Here is an 18,472-nt window from a genome sequence, read left to right as displayed (position 1 = left end):
GATAGTGGTAACTCTTCACTGAAATTTGGGTATTTGTAAAACCAATGCTGGGGCAAGAGAGGTACTGTGAGCTTGAATCCTTTTCCAGGATTTGTAAAGCAATCTTTCCAACCTTTCTGTCTCATGTAATAATGGTTGTGGTTTTGTTTTAAATTTAATAAATATTTTATTCTTTGCATTAAAAGTACAATGATAGATTCAAATTTATTCAGTAACAGACATCCATTGTTAAAACAAAAAGTGTAACAATACATTTGGGATCTGACTTGTTCAATGTTAAAATTATTTGAGATAGTAGGAAGAAGCTATGCCTGCCTCTTTGTAGGTTACGCGGACAAAGGGGGTGGCCATGGGTACCCGCATGGGCCCAAACTATGCCTGCCTCTTTGTAGGTTATGTAGAACAATCCATCCTCCATAGCTACACTGACCCTAAACCCCACCTCTTCCTCCGTTACATTGATGACTGTATCGGCGCCGTCTCGTGCTCCCACGAGGAACTTGAACAGTTCATCCACTTCACCAACACCTTCCACCCCATACTTAAGTTCACCTGGACCATCTCTGATACCCCTCTCTCCTTCCTGGACCTCTCTGTTTCCATCTCTGGCAACCACCTAAAAACCGACATCCATTTCAAGCCCACCGACTCCCACAGCTACCTAGAATACACCTCCTCCCACCCACCTTCCTGCAAAAATGCCATCCCCTATTCCCAATTCCTTCGCCTCTGCCGCATCTGCTCCCAGGATGAGGCATTCCACTCCCGTACATCTCAGATGTCCTCGTTTTTCAAGGACTGCAACATCCCTCCTTCAGTGGTCGAGAACGCCCTCGACCGTGTCTCCCGTATTTCATCCCTCACACCCCGTCCCCGCAATAACAACCAAAACAGAATCCCCCTCGTCCTCACGTACCACCCCACCAACCTCTGCATCCAACGCATCATCCTCCGACACTTCCGCCATCTGCAATCCGACCCCACCACCAAAGACATTTTTCACTCCCCACCCTTATCTGCTTTCCGGAGGAACCACTCTCTCCGTGACTCCCTTGTCTGCTCCACACTCCCCTCCAGCCCCACCACACCCAGCACTTTTCCCTGAAATCGCAGGAAGTGCTACACCTGCCCCTACACCTCCCTGCTCACCCCAATCCCAGGCCCCAAGAAGACCTTCCACATCAAGCAGATGTTCACCTGCACATCTGCTAATGTGGTATACTGCATCCGCTGTTCCCGTTGTGGCCTCCTCTACAACGGGGAAACCAAGCGGAGGCTTGGGGACCGCTTTGCAGAACACCTACGCTTGGTTCGCACTAAACAACTGCACCTCCCAGTTGCGAACCATTTCAACTCCCCCTCCCATTCCTCAGACGACATGTCCGTCCTGGGCCTCCTAGAGTGCCACAACGATGCCACCTGAAGGTTGCAGGAACAGCAACTCATATTCCGCTTGGGAACCCTGTAGCCCAATGGTATCAATGTGGACTTCACAAGCTTCAAAATCTCCCCTCCCCCTACCGCATCCCAAAACCAGCCCAGCTTGTCCCCGCCTCCCTAACCTGTTCTTCCTCCCACCTAACCCCTCATCCCACCTTAAGCCCCACCCCCATCTCCTACCTACTAACCTCTTCCCGCCCCCTTGATCTGTCCGTCTTCCCTGGACTGACCTGTCTCCGCCCTAACTCCCCACCTACACTCACCTTTACTGGCTCCATCCCCGCCTCTTTGACCTGTCTGTCTCCTCTCCACCTATCTTCTCCTCTACCCATCTTCTATCCACCTTCCCCTCTCTCCCTATTTATTTCAGAACCCCCTTCCCCTCCCCCATTTCTGAAGAAGGGTCTAGGGCCGAAACGTCAGCCTTCCTGCTCCTCTGGTGCTGCTTGGCCTACTGTGTTCATCCAACTCTACACCTTGTTATCTCAATGTTAAAATTAATTGGGATTAGAACACTAACACACACACAAGCGCAAGTCTAAGGAGAAAACAAAAAAAAATGAAAACTCGCAGAATGTTAACTTTGAAGTACTCTAACCAAGTAATAGTTAAACTGATGAATAAAAGATAAGTTACTGATGGTTCTAATTCTGAAATTAATCTGTACAATACTGTGAGTGGAACAGCTGTAGCTGACTGAATTGCCTTTTCTTTTCACTGGGGGACAATTTTAAGCAAATGCTCTCCAGGAACTCTCCCTGAGTGGTAAAGATAACATTCAGTGAGTTTCCAGCTCTCAGATTTTGCTGAGAGGAATTGCAAAGAAAGAGAGAGGGAGCAATGGGCTGTTGTTTTTCAGACATCTTTCAAGTTTCTCTCACTGAGTTCAAACATGCAATAGCCCCACTCACAAAATAGGGCATATGATTTCTCCCTGAAGGTTCTTTTCAAATTTTCATCTGAACTCCTTGCTCCTTGCAGGTACAACATTGATACTGTTGCAACTAATGTCTTTTCATTAGCAAGCTATCCTTTGTTTAAAAGTTTAAAATATGTTTATATGGGTCCATATGAAACATTCATATTTGGATCATATCTCTTCATGATAACAGTGAACCGTAAGGTGGATATTGATAAATTTCAAGAATAGAATAGAATAGAATATCCTTTATTGTCATGTGTATTCCAGTACAGAAGTGCAGGAGTACAGTGAAAAGTTTTACAATGTCGCCTCTTATGGTGCCATCGTAGGTACAAGTACCTAGGTATAGATTTAGATACATAACAGGAGTAAAAAAATAAAAATAGTTCCATTACTTCACAGAGTTTAAATAATAAGTTAGAAATAAGAAATAGTTAAAGCATTGACATTGCAGTCAGATAAAAAAAATTTTTTTTCAAATAAACGTTACATTGCAGTAGCTGAGTGCAGGGGCTTCCCCATGTCGTTTTCTGAAGAAGGGTCTAGGCCCGAAACGTCAGCCTTCCTGCTCCTCTGATGCTGCTTGGCCTGCTGTGTTCATCCAGCTCTACACCTTGTTATCCCCATATGGTTTGACTGCCAGACCCTAGTCAAACAACTGTCCCCACTCCGCTCCAAGCCTCCAGTCTGCTCCGCACTGGCTCTCAGCTGCTCCAAAGTAAGTTTTCCCTAGGACTGCTTCCCCACACTGACCTCTGCCCAGTCCTGCTTTCCCCCATGCCGGCCGCTGCTCTGGGACTGCTGGATGTAGGATGAATCGTGGAATGGCTGGATAGATGGGAGATGCAATTTAACATGAAGAAATGCAAATGTTTCAGTAGGGAGAACAATGACAAGCAATATCAACTAAAGGCTACAATTCTAAAGAAGATTAAGGAACAGAGAAGCCTGAGAGTATCAGGCAATGCAGATTGGGAAAGTGTTTAAATAGCCAGGTAGGTTCCTAGACTGTATAACGAGCAGCATTGAACGTGCATACAAGGAAGTTATGATAAATATTTATAAACTACTGGATTGATCTCCACTGGTACATTGTGCTCAATTCTGGACGTCATCCTTTAAGTAGGATGCGAAGGCGTTACAGAAGGAACAGAAAAGATTTATGAAATTTATTCCAAGTGTTGAGGGATTTTAGTATTGTGGGCAAACAGGAAACACTGCAGTTGTTCGCTATAGAGAACAGAATGTTCATGGGAGATTTAGTTGAGATTTTCAAATTCAGGACAGGTTTTGATAGATATGGCGAAAAGCACTGTTCCCATTGGGGGGAAGGGTTGAGAATCAGAGGACACGGCTTTACGGTCATTATCAATAAAAAGAGTTCAAAAGTGACAGGCCAGCTAAACCAAAAGGAGACAAATTTCCTTTTGCCCTGTGATTCAGCTGACCTGTTTCTTTTAAAGGTAATCTGTCTCTTTTAGAGAGAAGCTGCACTCAGTGGAAGGGAGTTACTGTTGGTTGCCTAAACTAACATTGACTGCATAAATGGAGCAGTAGGCAAGAGAGCTGCTAGATTCGCAGGTAAGTTACTGGCCAGCTTGGAAGTGGAAATGGAGGAGGCAGAGAGAGGGTTAATATTGCTGGTGGGGATGGGAGGCATAGGGGCCTCAAGGAATATGTATAAGATGGTGAGACCAAGAGGTCATGGGGGTTCTTGCATTGAGCCATGTCCTGATGACCTGTACACAGTTCCACAAAAGATTTAATGACTGCATGTGACTGGTTAAGTACAATTAATCTGCGGTCAAAAGACCTCATATCAAATGCACTATTCACCTCTCACACTGCTTTATGTACCACACATCTATTCCTCACGCATCATCACTCTCTGACAATCATGACTCATGCTCAAAATCTAGATATGGTACCTCATCCTCAATATATTCCATTGATACCAATCTGACACCCACTTCCTGCCCCTTTCACATACCTGCAACTATTCAGCTGTGGCAGGCATGTCACCCAGAAACAGTGCCCTATCCCCACACTTTGGTCAGTCCCTTTTGCAAGATGACATCTGATAAGGACCGCACAAAAATGCCCAAGAGGGTGATGTGTATCGTCTCACTGGAACCAATCTTACACAGCCTGATTTTAGATCTACCAGATGCCTGTAATATGGAACATACTGTCTAGAAGAATCAGAAGGAGATTCAGCAGTAATTTCCAGAAGACAATTGCATAGGTATTTGAAATTTGTAAGTTCACAGAGATGTAAATACGAGACTAATTGAATTCAAAGAGATGACAGAAGGCCTCTTTTCATTTTGTATAATTTATATAAAACATCAGGGTAGTAAATGTTAAATAGGCCTTAGTCTTTATTCATCTCCCAAAATTGGTGAATATTTTGATTCATTCACGGAATGTGGACATGCATCACTGACTAACACTTATTACTCATCCCTAGGGAAGGATTCCTGAGAAGGTCAGAGCCATCTTGTTGAATCAAATGCATGGCTTGCTAGACCATTACAGAGGAGTTGTTCAGAATACGAAGGTGATGACCTTGTGGTATTATCACTAAACTATTAATCCAGAGACCCAGGTAATGTTCTGCAGACCCAATTTTGAACCCTGCCACAGCAGATGGTGGTATTCGAATTCAATAAAAATCTGGAATTAAGAATCTAACGAAGACCATGGAACTGTTGTCAACTGTTGGAAAAACCACATCTGGTTCATTAATGTCCTTTAGGGAAGAAAACTGCCATCCTTACCTGGTCTGGTCTACATGTGACTCCAGGCCCACAGCAATATAGTTGACTTTTAACTACCTGCTGGGCAATAAGGGATGGGCAATAAATGCTGACTCAGCTAGTGACACCCACATCCATGAATGAAAATTAGTGTGTGTCTGGACTCACGTGTAAACCAGACCAGGTCAAGGTGGAAGATTTCCTTCCCTGAAGGGCACTAATGTCTCAGGCGGGATGTGATGAGGGCACTCTGCCGCCTGTACTCTCAATATTAACCAAAAATTCCCATTTTTCCAGCCTTATTTCCTGTACTCTAGCGGGATTTGAGCTCCTGACTCTGAATCAATAGCTGACTAATGCCAGTCACATAATCTTGATGCTAAGATACCACATAAGGAAGCACGTGTACGCAAACAGAACTGGTGTCTCCTCCCTCTGGCCCATGTGATGTGGGCTGTCAGAGCTGGAGAGGGCGGGGGAATGGGTGGGATGCGGCATTGCTGCATTTATTGCCCTTTCTGTACATCAGCTGATCCTCCCTTCGCCTTGGGAAGGAGGAGGGCGCCATCTTAAAATGCTCTGTTGCAATTTGCCTCCTGAAAGATAAAACGCCCGGCAGGTCAGCATCAATAGGAGCTGATACATGTGTGCAGGAACGAGACCCCTCCCGCTCTGATGAGATTGCCTTCTGCAAACCTGCTGTTTCTCCTGTTATTATGGCGGCAGTTGCTGGCAAGAGCTACTGCTTCAAAGTCGTGCTGTTAGGGGAAGGCTGTGTGGGGAAAACCTCCCTGGTGTTGAGATATTGTGAGAATAAATTCAGCGACAAGCACATCACCACGTTACAGGTGAGTGGGGCTGAGGAGGTGAACGATGTGCCCTGATACTGACTCGATACGTTGTAGCAACTGAAGTTGATAAGGGGCTACACTGATTTTCATTCAAAAATGACAAAACCTCGAGTGTTGTTTCAAGTTTTGGAAAAACGTACAGCATTTCTGCTGGTTTTGTCAGTGGTTAAGCTCTCTCTCTCTCTCCTAACGAGGTTATTGACAAGATTCGGTGGAAAGTTTCTTTTTTAAAAAAAAAACAACAGGTCTACCTTATACTTTCAGTTATTTGGGAGGCTGGTGTCTCCAGCCTAGTTTCTGGAGAGTGTAGGTGCAGATGTTGCTGTTCTGGCTGTGTTAAGTAATTACCAAATGATACAGCTCTCTGTTAATGTGGCAGCTGGTTATACTGACTGCGCTTGGCTTTACATGGGGAGGTGACCGAAGTGATTTTTGTTTTTTGTTTGTTGTTTAAAAGTCAAGATTGTGACATGTTTAGATTTGGAATTCACAGCATGGAGCTGTTGTTCTCCTATCTGCTTCACACCCGCAGCCGGCAGTTTTCACCTCCAGCCTGTTCCCTCGGAATTGTCAAGAACCCGTTTTTGAATCACATCCTCTTTTTTTTAAAAAAAAACACAGCTAGTCTGGTTAGAATTACTGACCGAAAACCAAACATCTACTCCATTTAGTTCCCTACCTGAGGACACCAAGCGAGGAAATTAAAATAACGCCAATTACTAACGTGACTAAAACATGATGCCTCGTTTTGTTTAATGAATGAAGTGTGGTAGAAAAGGCTGTAATTTAATGTCGGTCCGGCTTTCAGTCATGAACGGCTCGTGTGTGTGTGTGTGTGAGTGAATAAATGGCAATTATTTCAAAAACTAATCGGCTGTATTCGCGTAACTTTTTATTTTCAAACACTGTAAATGTCTTTATTTAAACCAGGCTTGTATTCGGTTCCAGTTCACTGATGTGTAGCGCAAGCGAATGTCTTTTTTTTTAAATAGAATATTTTCACAAAAATAGAGTGTGGGTCAGATTATCTGACATTGCCTTTGTTCGCACCGTAAAAGGTGAAGTCTTCACCTTTTTTTATGTTAATTTTGTTTTAATCAACCTGTTCAGATGCAATATGCCACACCTCTGGAGCAGGTGGAACGGGAACACACTCGCTCCGAGGTAGGCATCGCCCCACAAGACCCTGGTTTCTGTTTACGAACACTGTCCACAATGTAAGATTTTTACGGTGGGCTTAACTCGCTAAGGAATTAAACACTTTTGGATTCTTTCAGGGGGATGACTGACACTGGCAAGACCAGCATTTGCTGCCTAATGGTCCCTCGTACCGATTGGCTTGCTACCAGTAAAGTCAATCACAACCCACCCATTAGAACAAAACAAAAACAAACCCCGCAGGTGTGACAGTAACAGTGGAGAGAAAGCAAGGTTAACGTTTTTTGGGTGCAGTGACCCTCCTTCAGAACAATTTAAAAATTAGGCAAACGTGTGCAGTCCAGACCGGTTAAGTGTAGCAGGTTTACTTTTACCAAAAGAGATTAGTGAACTAGATGGAGTTTAATAATAATCAATGAATAATGGTGATCGTGAAACTGAGGCTGGCTTTATACTCTAGATTTATTCATTGCGTTGAATTTCCACCAGTTGCTGTGATAGGGTTTGAACCTAACTGACATGACCATGGCACCAACATCTTGCCCATTACATGTGCTGAGTGAATGTTTCCCGTTGAAACTGACATATTTAGTCTCTTAATATTGGAAGCATTTAAAGTCATGGATCACATCTTACCTCAAACATCAGGCTTAAAGCAGCACAGTGCCTCACAGCACCAGGGACCTGGGTTTGATTTCACCATGGAGCGACTGAGCAAATTCCACACATTCTCACTGTCTGGATTTCTTCCCACAGTCCAAAGATATGCGGGTTAGGGTGAATTGGCCATAGGAAATTGTCCATAATATCCAAGGATGTGCAGGCTAGATGGATTAGCTATGGGGAATGCAGGGTTACAGGGATAGGGTGGGGGTATGGGTCTGGGTGGAATGTTCTTCAGAGGGTCAGTATGGACTCTGAGCTGAATGGCCTGCTTTCACACTCTAGGGATTCTATGATTCTACCTTTGTGGATTGAGATCAGAAATATTGCAGAATCCAAGGCCTTTTGGCTGTTAGCCCAAACTGTGGAGGGCAGATGGAGATGGAGTTTATAATGCAGTTATTAATATTTGGCTTGTCTGAAAACCTGCTGTCAGAATATTGTTCCCTAGTTGTCAGTATGACAGTATTCAAGGTGCATGTCTTTGTTTTCCTAACTCTGACAGTCTGTTGATCTTCAGCCTCTAGATCCTGTTTGGATGGTGTAGCAAACTGTTTGCTTGTTCTTGATTTAGGCTGACTAGAAATCTTTCTAATGAATTTGAGACCAAATAACAACAGCTTTCCAGTTACTGACCAGATGGAGCGACAGGTACCCCTGTAGCATGTGAGCCAACTCGTATGAAGGAGTCCAGTTTGGAATTTGTGTGCTATCAAAGGCAATAAAATTAGACCAGTTCCAGTGCAGGTTTGAAATAGAGCAGATTGGCCACAAGTCCTTTTTTTAAAAGCAGCCAATTATGTCAATGTATGTGCATGATGGTTCCAATAACTTCTCAAGTTTGAGGAGCACCAGCTTGTTCTGAGCCTATGAACCATTGAATTGTCACTAACAGTTGAAGTAGATATTCCTTCAATGAGTGAACAAAATATATGGCCAGAGTCGAGTAAAATGACTCCAAGTAATTGCACATTAGTGACCATTTGGCATCCAGCTGTAGTAGGTTTCCTGTCCATTTAATTGGTAGCACTTCTTAATTATAACCAAGTACTTCATTAGGACATAGTGTCTTTCATAATGTTAGCTGCATTGCATTTTATTTCCATGTATACAATGTGGATGCTGGAGAAACTTTGCAGGTATGATTGTATCCATGGTGAGAGAATTAGGATGGAGTCCAATGAGTCTCTGACTTTTTTTTTTGAAGAAGCCTTTTTTCTTTATTCATTCATGAGATGAGGATGTCACTTTTAGGCAGCATTTATTACCCATCCCTAATTGCCCAGAGGGCAGTTGAGTTGACCACATTGTTGTGGGTCTGGAGTCGCAAGTAAGCCAGACCGGGTAAGGATGGCAGTTTCCTTCTATTGCACGTCGGTAGAGGAACTGGCCATGTGGTTTGGGTGGTGTTGGTTTATGGAAGGAGAGAGAGAGGAGGGATATGAATAGTTTCAGTCAGACATAGAGAGGGTGGGCTGTGAGCTATTGTTGATGGATTTCAAGCTTTTTGTTCTTGTGATTGGTACCTTTTTAGTTTATTGTGGTCTGGTGAGTCGTGTAGTCGGGTTCTTGCAACAGAAATAATCCTTTTATGGGAAACATTTAATTCACTCATATTAGTGTGGGGACTCCATGATACAGCACACCCTAATGATGACGTAACATTCATAAGTGTAATCAAACAGCATGACTTCAGGTAATCTGGTCCATGCTGGTGTTTGTATATTCTGTGTTTCCCTCAAACCTTGATGTGAAAGACCATCAAAATAGACTTGTGTCCCTTTCTTTGTTCCTCTTTTTATTTAAAGTATTCTTAATAACTCACTTCTGAATTCTGTATTGTGATTATATCTTGTATTTTTGGCCAATGATACCCTTCTTTGTTTCGTGGGCGCTTGTTTTTTAAAACTGTGCAGCCACGCGAGAATGTTACCTTAAAAGGGATTAACCTGTACTTAACACGTGTAAAATTCTTGGTTGCTGTGTGGCTTCATTTGAACACTGTTTGTAGCCCCTAGCTTTTATTCTCTCCCACAGGGAAAAATACCTTTGCCTGTCCTGTTGAACTTTTTAAAACCAGACTACCTAAAAGAAAAAAGCCCTGTGAGATGAGTGATTTGCATCTCTGCAGCAACTTATTAGCATCAAAATGAAAAGACATTTTCCAAAGTGCTTCAGAGACGACAAAATAAATTTTTGTCTGAGTATTATCGAGAAGTGGCAAGTAAAAAGTTGTCATAATTCTACCGGAACAAGGGGCTGCTCTTTCGTTAGAGATGACAGCTGGTGGTTTAACCTGAGGGTCACTACCTCAAAAAAAGGAAGAAGAGGAGAGGTAGGACTTTCACGGTAATGTCAGCCAGTGCAGTACAGAGTAAATCATTAAAATAAAAACTGGTCTTGCCAGTGATGTTCATGTCTGATGAATGAAGTTTTAAAATGGGTTGCTGAAGAAGAAAGATTGGTTCATCTTCAGAAAGTGGTTGTCTTTCAGAAGCTGTTTGACTTCTGTCTATTTTCTGAATGCTACTCTGCAGTGAAGTTTCAAAAGCAAACCATTAATACAGAATGCACAATACAACTTTGTTTCTTCTGGATGATTTTTTAAGTTTCCTTAGGCCTACCCCTAATCTCTGTGGTTGGTAATTCCCATATTTGAGTGGGAACAAAGCACTTCTGGGAAATCTCAATTTCCAAGTCCAGTATTCTGCTTAATTTGTAGTTCCTGGATGTCTTTGGCCCTTCCTCATTTTGTCACTGTCACAAATTTTTGCTGAAAGAAATTTCTAGGCCCAATATGTTCTTAAAATAACACAACTTTGCACTGCTCCTTAATGCTGTCCATAGCTGGGCATGCCATAATTTTTAAAATGCTCTGACACCAAGTGGTGTGGATGAATTAAAATAGCAAATAGATTATCTTAACTTGGGGGGAGGGGGCGGGTGGTGGTGGAGGGGGTAGAAAATGGAGAACTTTTATGAATCCAAGTTCTTCATTGCTGTCAGCTGGACATTTTAAAACACTTTTTTGTTTTTGCAGCCATCGTGAGGCTTTAGGAATGGAAAAGAATCCAGACGTTCACTGTCTGGAATGCAGCTGCGGTGACTTTGCTATTTAAATTGTTTTCTCTTTTTTTTTAAGGCCTCTTTCTTGACCAAGAAATTGAACATCAGTGGAAAGCGAGTGAATCTTGCAATATGGGTGAGTAACAAACAAGTTGTTTCTTGCTATTGTGGTTTGCTATGTTCTCAGACAAATAGTAGGATGCCCATAACACTCCTTGACAGTCGTGTGTTAGACAAAGCTGCGTGTAATATCTTGAAGTGAGTGACAATGTAGAGATTCCTTGCATCTTATTGGAATGTCTTCACCTGCATTAGTGAAGAGCTGGCCATGTTAAGCCCATGGGCTTCTTGTCCATTGGGCGGTATAGGAACAGACTTGAATCCCATTCCCCTGAATAGCGCAGGATTGAAATTTGCTTTGGAATATTTGCTAAACCTTTCCTAAGACACTGTCTTGCAAGCTCATGTTCTTCACCACCTAGAAGGGCAAGGGCAGCAGACATGTGGGAACACAACAATCCACATGTTCCACTTCAAGCTGCACCCCAACCGGATTTTGGAAATATCACTATTCCTTCAGCATCGCTGGGTCAAAATTCTGGAGTACCTTGCTAAATGCACTGTTGGAGCTCTGCCCCAAATGGATTACAGCATTTCAGCATGACTCCCACCATCTTCTCTAGAGTAGTTTGGTCAGGAACAATAAATGTAGCTGTGCCAGTGATCTCTAATCCAGTGAATAAATATAATGAATTGGGTCGTTCATCAGAAATTGTAATAACTAGACGCAAACTGAGTATTTTAAATGCTGCAATACAAAGGCTATTGAAGATCCTATAGGCTGGTGACACTCTTGTGATTAAAATAAGCAACTCTTTGCTTCAGGGACATTTCATCTGTACTAAAATGTTGCAGAAAACTAAACTGGATGGTTTGGGGTAAGGAACTAATGGAAAATTTAGGACTCTAAAACCGATTTGCATTCAGACGTTGGCCTATCCTGTTGGAATAGAAATTGCCCCAGCCTGTTTTGCTTTGTTCACTGCTCCTTAAGCAAGGATGAAAGTGTCTCAACATTATTGAATCTCCGGGGTATCCTTGCTAAAGCTTGTCCTTCCCTTTACACGTATGTCTATAGTCCAACCAGGAACAGGTGTACTGCCTGTTGATGATGACGATCAAGGAACTTAACTAAAGAACACTCTTCCAGCCCTGGTGATTAGCTGAGATCATTTGGTTTTTTTTTTGTAAAAACAGTGTGCTGGAGAAACTGGGCACCTGTGGCAGCATTTTATGGGGAGAGAGAGACAGACAGAGTTGATGTTTCAAGCCTGGTATGATTCTCAGAACTGCTGTATCACTGTTGCAATCAGAATTTACATCAATGAATTACATTTTGTGGGAAGGTGGTCCCATTTGACTGAGCTCTTACTTGAAATCTATTTAGAAATTGTGATCTTGCCCGCTTAACTCCCAGGGGAAATGCTCTGATATGAAAAGCTCTTGTGAGCTGTTCAATCTGTTTGGGCAGACAGTCATTCCTACAGTTCCACTTGGCTGCTTCATCTCTGGTGGGACTTGAGAAGCCAACATGCCCTGGCCATGTTCGAATGGTCAAGATTTTTTAAAATTCATTCAAACCATGTGGCGGTCACTGACTGACTGGGCCAGCATTTAAAGCCCCTTCCAGAGGGCAGTTAAGAGCTAAACATGTTGCTATAGGTTTAGAGTCACCCATAGGTCAGACCAGTTAAGGATTGGCAGCCTTGTTAATAGGCTACAGTGGGGGTGCAGCATATAGTTCACATCTTCAGGATGAAAGCAAATTGAGAAGAAAATAAGTCACTGAGACACTTTTTTTTCAGGGTTTGTGAGGAAAAAGAACTTTGTATGATTAATGTGTCTGTGTCACTTTTTTTATGGACACTTAATGTCATGTTCCTTTTTATCCAACAAATGCAGATGGTTTTGAGTAGACACTGATTTTCTTAGAATAATCTGTCAGATGGTGAGGCTGGTGGTGGAAACTAGGAGATTACTTGATGCCTCAACTTTTCCTCCCTTAAGGAGTTAAAGCCTCTTTCAATGCTAGGCCAGCATTCAGTACCCATCTCTAAGTTCCCAATCGCAGTTTAGAGGCAACCACGTTGTGGCCTGGCGTGTTACATGGGCCAGATTGGGCAAGGATGGCAGATTTTTGTTCCTAAAAGACATTAGTGAACCAGGACCAAAAACAGAAAATGCTGGGGGAAAATTCAGCAGGTCTGGCAGCATCTGTGGAGACAGAAATTAATGTTTCAGATCCAGTGACCTTTCTACAGAACATATGCTTCTGATGAAGGGTTGCTGGATCCACAATGTTAACTTTGCTTTCTCTCCACAGATGCTGCCAGACCTGCTGAGTTTTCTCCAGCATTTTCTGTCTTTGGTTCTGATTTCCAGCAACAGTGGTTCTTTAGTTGTTTCTACTGTTTAGTGAACCAGATATGTTTTTAATGCCAATCACCAATGATGGCATTTGACTAGCTTTTTAGTCAATATTGACTTTGAATTTTACCATCTGATATGGCAGGATTCAAAACCATAGCCCCAGAACATTTAGCCTTGGGTTCAGGTTACCAGTCCAGTAATGGCACAACTCTGCCACCGCCTCCCAGGAGCTTGATGGTTTCTTGTAATTCTTAATGATGTCTCCCTGAGTTCCTCCTTTTTCCTTCAGAATTAAACACCTGAAATTCTGTGTGCCCTGTACAGGACACAGCCGGACAAGAACGCTTTCATGCTTTGGGTCCCATTTACTACCGTGATTCTAATGGAGCCATTTTAGTGTATGACATCACCGACGAAGACTCCTTTCAGAAGGTGGGCAACTTGACATTCCAAAGGACCTCTAGATGTTATGACATCAAATTATGGATTGTTTTTGTTTTAGAAAGGGAAAACAATAAGACGCTTTTTTTTGTGTAGCTCTGGATACTGCTTTGTGGAGGCAATCCCCTTGCCTCTGTGTCACAAGGTTTCAGCCTTCAGTTCTCACTCATAGGCTTCAGCAGGAAAATCCAGGCTGACACTCCGTTGCAGGACAGAAGGAAAGCAGCTCCGTCAGAGGTTATGTTCCTTTTTGAGACTAGGCTTTAAACAGAGGTTCTGTTTGCCCGATTAGGTTGGAGATAAATAATCCAAAAACACATTATCTGGCCATTCAAATATTACTGTTTGACAGTTCCTGAATGCATATTAGCTGCCTTTTTCCCTGCATTACAACTGTGACTACACTTGAAACGTAATTGCTTGTGAAGTGCTTGGAGACTTGCAATGGTAGTGGAAAATGCTGTATTAAATGCAGTTCTTTCATTTTCCTTCACTGACATTTCCAGCTCAACCCACGTTCTGTCCATTATTGCCCAACTCCTGCAAACTGGGCTTTACTCCCCAACAATTTTAGCTTGCAAAAAGTGTTTTTTTTTTTTTAGAAATTTCAAGCTTCGTTTAGTGTTGAGCTGCATCTGTCTTCTGTCAAAAGTCTTCATGTGCTGTGGGTTAACTGAGATCTCAAAACTTGAAGGTCACTAGATTTCTCCTGAAAACTGACAATGCTGGAGAAACTCAGCAGGTCCAGCAGCATCTGTGGAGACGGCAACAGTGTTAATGTTTTGAGTCTGAAGAAGTCATATTGGACACAGTTAATGCACTCTCTTTTTAAATTTCAGATCTCCAACATCTGTGGTATTTTGGTTTTAGTCAGTAGATTTTTTTTTCTTCAGTAAAGGCACAGACTGATGAATAGAATTGAGGATGCTGTTAACTACTGAACTGGTTTGAGGAGCTAAATGGCATACTTTGCTCTTTGAATTGTTTGGCTTGCAGTTTGCATTCCATATAACCCATTTCCTCCACCCTTCTATTAATCTGTGAAGATTGTACCTTGAACTGGTGACTTCTGATCTGTAAAGATAAATTTATCTGCTTTTAAATTCTGCAGGTGAAGAACTGGGTGAAAGAGCTGAGGAAGATGCTTGGCAGTGAAATCTGTCTCTGTATTGTAGGTATGCAACTTCTTAATACTGTTTACTTATCACTTTTAAAATCCCCAAACCATGCTTTCTTATTCCCGTACCTACAAGTGGGCACTGGTAGCTCTTGTTGCCGTTCCTACACCTGAATTTTCATTATTATTACAATTTCTCCTATAGACTTAAAATATGCTAACTTGCTCTAGGTATCATGCTTCCATTTGCTGATGGTCACTATTTTACAATATTGACTGACTAGTCTGAGCTGTGAAGTGTTATTCTGCCTCAGCCAGTGACAAGAGAACAGCTTTATGCTGTTTCTGTTAATTGGAAATTAATTCCCTTCTTGGGACTCTAGGGTTATTTTCCCATAACCTTTGTTCCTTTTTGTCATGTTGGTAAACGGGATGTAGTATTACAGCCGAGGGCAATTGATTCTGTAATTGGCCAGAGGGCAGTTGGAGTCAGCCACATCTGTGGATCTGGGCCAGACCTGTTAAGGACAGCAGATTTTTTTGCCTCCCAGTGGGTGTTAGTGAACCAGGTGGGTTTTTTTAATCAATTGATAGTGTTTACATCACCATTTTAATTCTACTTTTGCCAGTCACGGTGGGATGCAAGCCTTTTGGCCCTTCAAAACCACACCAACTCTCTGAAGAGCATCTCAACAAATCGCTGTAACCCCTGCATTCCCCTTGGCTAATCCACATAAATCTATGTATCCCTGGAAACTCTGGCCAATCTATCTAACCTGTGCATCTTTGGACTGTGGGAGGAAATCTGTGTAGACGGGGAGAATGTGTGCAGACTCTCCATACAGTTGCCTGCAGCTGGAATTGAACCTGGATCTCTGGGGCAGCCATGCTAACCACTGAGCCACCGTGCTGCTCTAGGTCCCCAGAACGTTAGCTTTGTGTCTTCAGTTACCATTCGAATGATATTGCCATGATGCTACTGCCTCCTCCACTATAGACTGGTTATGGCATAGTCCCTTGAGTTTGTGCTGGCTCTTTGCGAGAGCAGTTTGACTAGTCCCACCTCCTAGCCCTGTCTCATTCTCCGATGCCGTGTCCTTCAGGTGTTTATCCCGTTCACCTTTTTAAAACTGTTATTGAGTTAGATTTCTCTGCCATCTTGAGCAGTGTTACCAAGGTCCTCTTTAATTTTCAAAAGACTTTGCTTTGGCATCTTTGCCATTCATATTTAAATCAGTGTCTTCAAATTCTTGACTTCTCACCAATGAGAACACTTTTTTTTTCTGTCTGTTCAGTTGCGACCCTTCATTTTGAACACTTCTATCAAATTGCCTCTAATTTTTCCTCTTAGGTGAGCCATTCTCAAATCCTTTCCACACTCTGTCCAAAGGTGTCCTTTTCTTTTAAAAAGTGGTCTCCAGAACTAGAAACCATGTTTACTGAGAGCTAACCTGTATTTTGTTAAAGGCTCAATATAACTTTGCTTTTGTCCTCCACACCTCTATTTGTAAAACCCAGGATTCCTGATGTAGGAGTGGAGTGTAGTATAGTCATTCAACAAGGCTGCTTTTAAACAATCCAACAATCCTTTAGTCTCACTGGCTGCATCAACTTTGCTGTTTTGAACTCTGTAGTTGCAAGGTCTCACTGCAAATCCTGTGACTTTTTACACTTACACTTGCTTTCTCAAACTTCGATCAAAAGATTTTGCAAACATGGGCCATTTGGCCCATTGAGTTTACTTTGCCATTCAACAAGGTCATGGTTGATCTGATAATCCTCTACACTGCCATCCTGACTGATCCCCCATGATCCTTGAATCCTTTACTGATTAAAAATCTAGCTCCGCTTTGAAAATACTTAATGACCCAAACTTGACAGCCCTTTGAGTTAAAGAATTCTACATGTTCACTACCCGGGGGGAAAATTCCCTCATGTCCATCTTAAATAGCAACCCCTTACTGTCAACTTTACTGTCTGGTCCTGGTTACTTCCACAAAGGGAAACCATCCTCCCCATTCAAGGCCCTTTAAAGTTTGTATCAAATAAGGTCTCCTCTCACTCTTCAAAACTCTATTGAGCACAGACCGAGCCTACTCAACCATTCCTCATAGCAAGACTTCCAATTTTTACACCCCATTTTATTTTGAAATAAAAGGCCAACATTCCATTTGCTCTCCTCTATTATCAGCTGAACTTGGATGCTTGCTTTTTGTGTTTAGTAATTTAGTTAGTTATTTATTAGTTATTTAGTTATCCATCTAATGCACGAGGACTCCCGAGCCCCTCTGTACTGTGGCCTTCTGCAGTCTTTGTTCTTTTTTGTTTAAGAACATACCACTCCTGTATGCACTTTGGCAGGAAGAATAGCATTACACTTTTGTGTTATACTCCATCCACCAAGTTGTATTGCCCAATCACTTAAACCCCTATTATACCCTCTGTAGATTCTATCACCCTCACTTGCTTTCCTTTAAATTTTGTCATCCATGCATTTTGATAGTGCATTCACCTCCCTCATTGAAGTCATTAATGTATAGTTTTCTTTCATCATTAATGGGATGAGGGCATCGCTGCTAGGCAGCGTTTATTGCCCATCCCTAATTGCCCAGGGGGGCAGTTCAGAGTCAACCACATTGCTCTGGGTCTGGAGTCACATGTAGGCCTGGACCAGGTAAATATGGCAGATTTCCTTCCCTAAAAGACATTAGTGAACCAGATGGGTTTTTCCAACAACTGACAATGGATTCATGGTCACCATTAGATTCTTAATTCCAGATATATCTTGAATTCAAATTCCACCATCTGCCATTGTGGGATTTGAACCCAGATCCCCAGAACATTATCTGGGTCTCTAGATTAACAGTCCAGCAATAATACGACTAGGCCATCACCTCCCTACGTGTATATTGTAAATAATTGTGCCACCTGCAGTACTCCACTAGTCATGGGTTGCCATCCTAGTTTTTAAAGTATAAGATGATCAACTTCAATTTTCTTGTCTGGTGGTGGGGACTGGCAGACATCATTTTTAATAACTTTTTTTGAAACTGCAGGAAATAAAACTGACTTGGAGAAGGATAGGAATGTGTCTGTTCAAGAAGCAGAGGCGTAAGTATGGTCCAAATTTCATTTACGGATTTGACCTGATCCCAATTGATCTCTGGCTTTTATTAGGTAAATAGCACAAATCAGTGCAACATGGCATGACCCTTGAACTGCTGCAAACAGGTGCAGAAAATATCAAGAAGGCTAATGGAATCCTGGCCTTTATACGTAAAGGGCTGGAACATAAAAATGCAGATGTTATACTGCAATTGTACAAACGTTTGCTTAGACCTCATTTGAGTGCTGTAAGCAGATCTGGGCACCACACCTTAAGAACGAGAGATTGACCTTGGAGGGAGTACAATGTAGGTTTACAAGAATAATACCTGGACTTTAGGAGTTAAGTTATGAGGAGAGATTATACAAACCTGACCTGTTTTCTCTAGAATTTGAAATGTTTAGGGGTGATCAAAGACAGATTTTTCTTTTTTTTTTTTAAAAAGCAAAGGTATCAAGGGAGAGAGATAGTAGGAACTGCAGATGCTGGAGAATCTGAGATAACAAGGTGTACAGCTGG

At 42.3% G+C, this 18,472-nt stretch overlaps 1 protein-coding gene across 1 annotated transcript in view; it reads left to right on the top strand.

Annotated features, from left to right (window-relative positions):
* Window positions 1-5,592: 5,592 nt before the first annotated feature.
* The window catches only part of rab21 (RAB21, member RAS oncogene family), a 17,930-nt gene continuing 5,050 nt past the window's right edge, over window positions 5,593-18,472 (top strand). The window contains exons 1-5 of the mRNA XM_020515042.2: window positions 5,593-5,969; window positions 10,936-10,995; window positions 13,614-13,721; window positions 14,842-14,905; window positions 17,904-17,958. Of these exons, the coding sequence (XP_020370631.1) occupies window positions 5,838-5,969; window positions 10,936-10,995; window positions 13,614-13,721; window positions 14,842-14,905; window positions 17,904-17,958 (419 nt within the window). The 5' untranslated portion in view covers window positions 5,593-5,837. The remainder of the gene's footprint in view (window positions 5,970-10,935; window positions 10,996-13,613; window positions 13,722-14,841; window positions 14,906-17,903; window positions 17,959-18,472) is intronic.

Source organism: Rhincodon typus, chromosome 25 (genome assembly GCF_021869965.1).
Source record: "Rhincodon typus isolate 14 chromosome 25, sRhiTyp1.1, whole genome shotgun sequence".
In the NCBI taxonomy this organism is placed as follows: Eukaryota; Metazoa; Chordata; class Chondrichthyes; order Orectolobiformes; family Rhincodontidae; genus Rhincodon; species Rhincodon typus.
Note: the sequence above shows the minus strand (reverse complement) of the source record. Positions and strands in the feature narration are given on the sequence as shown.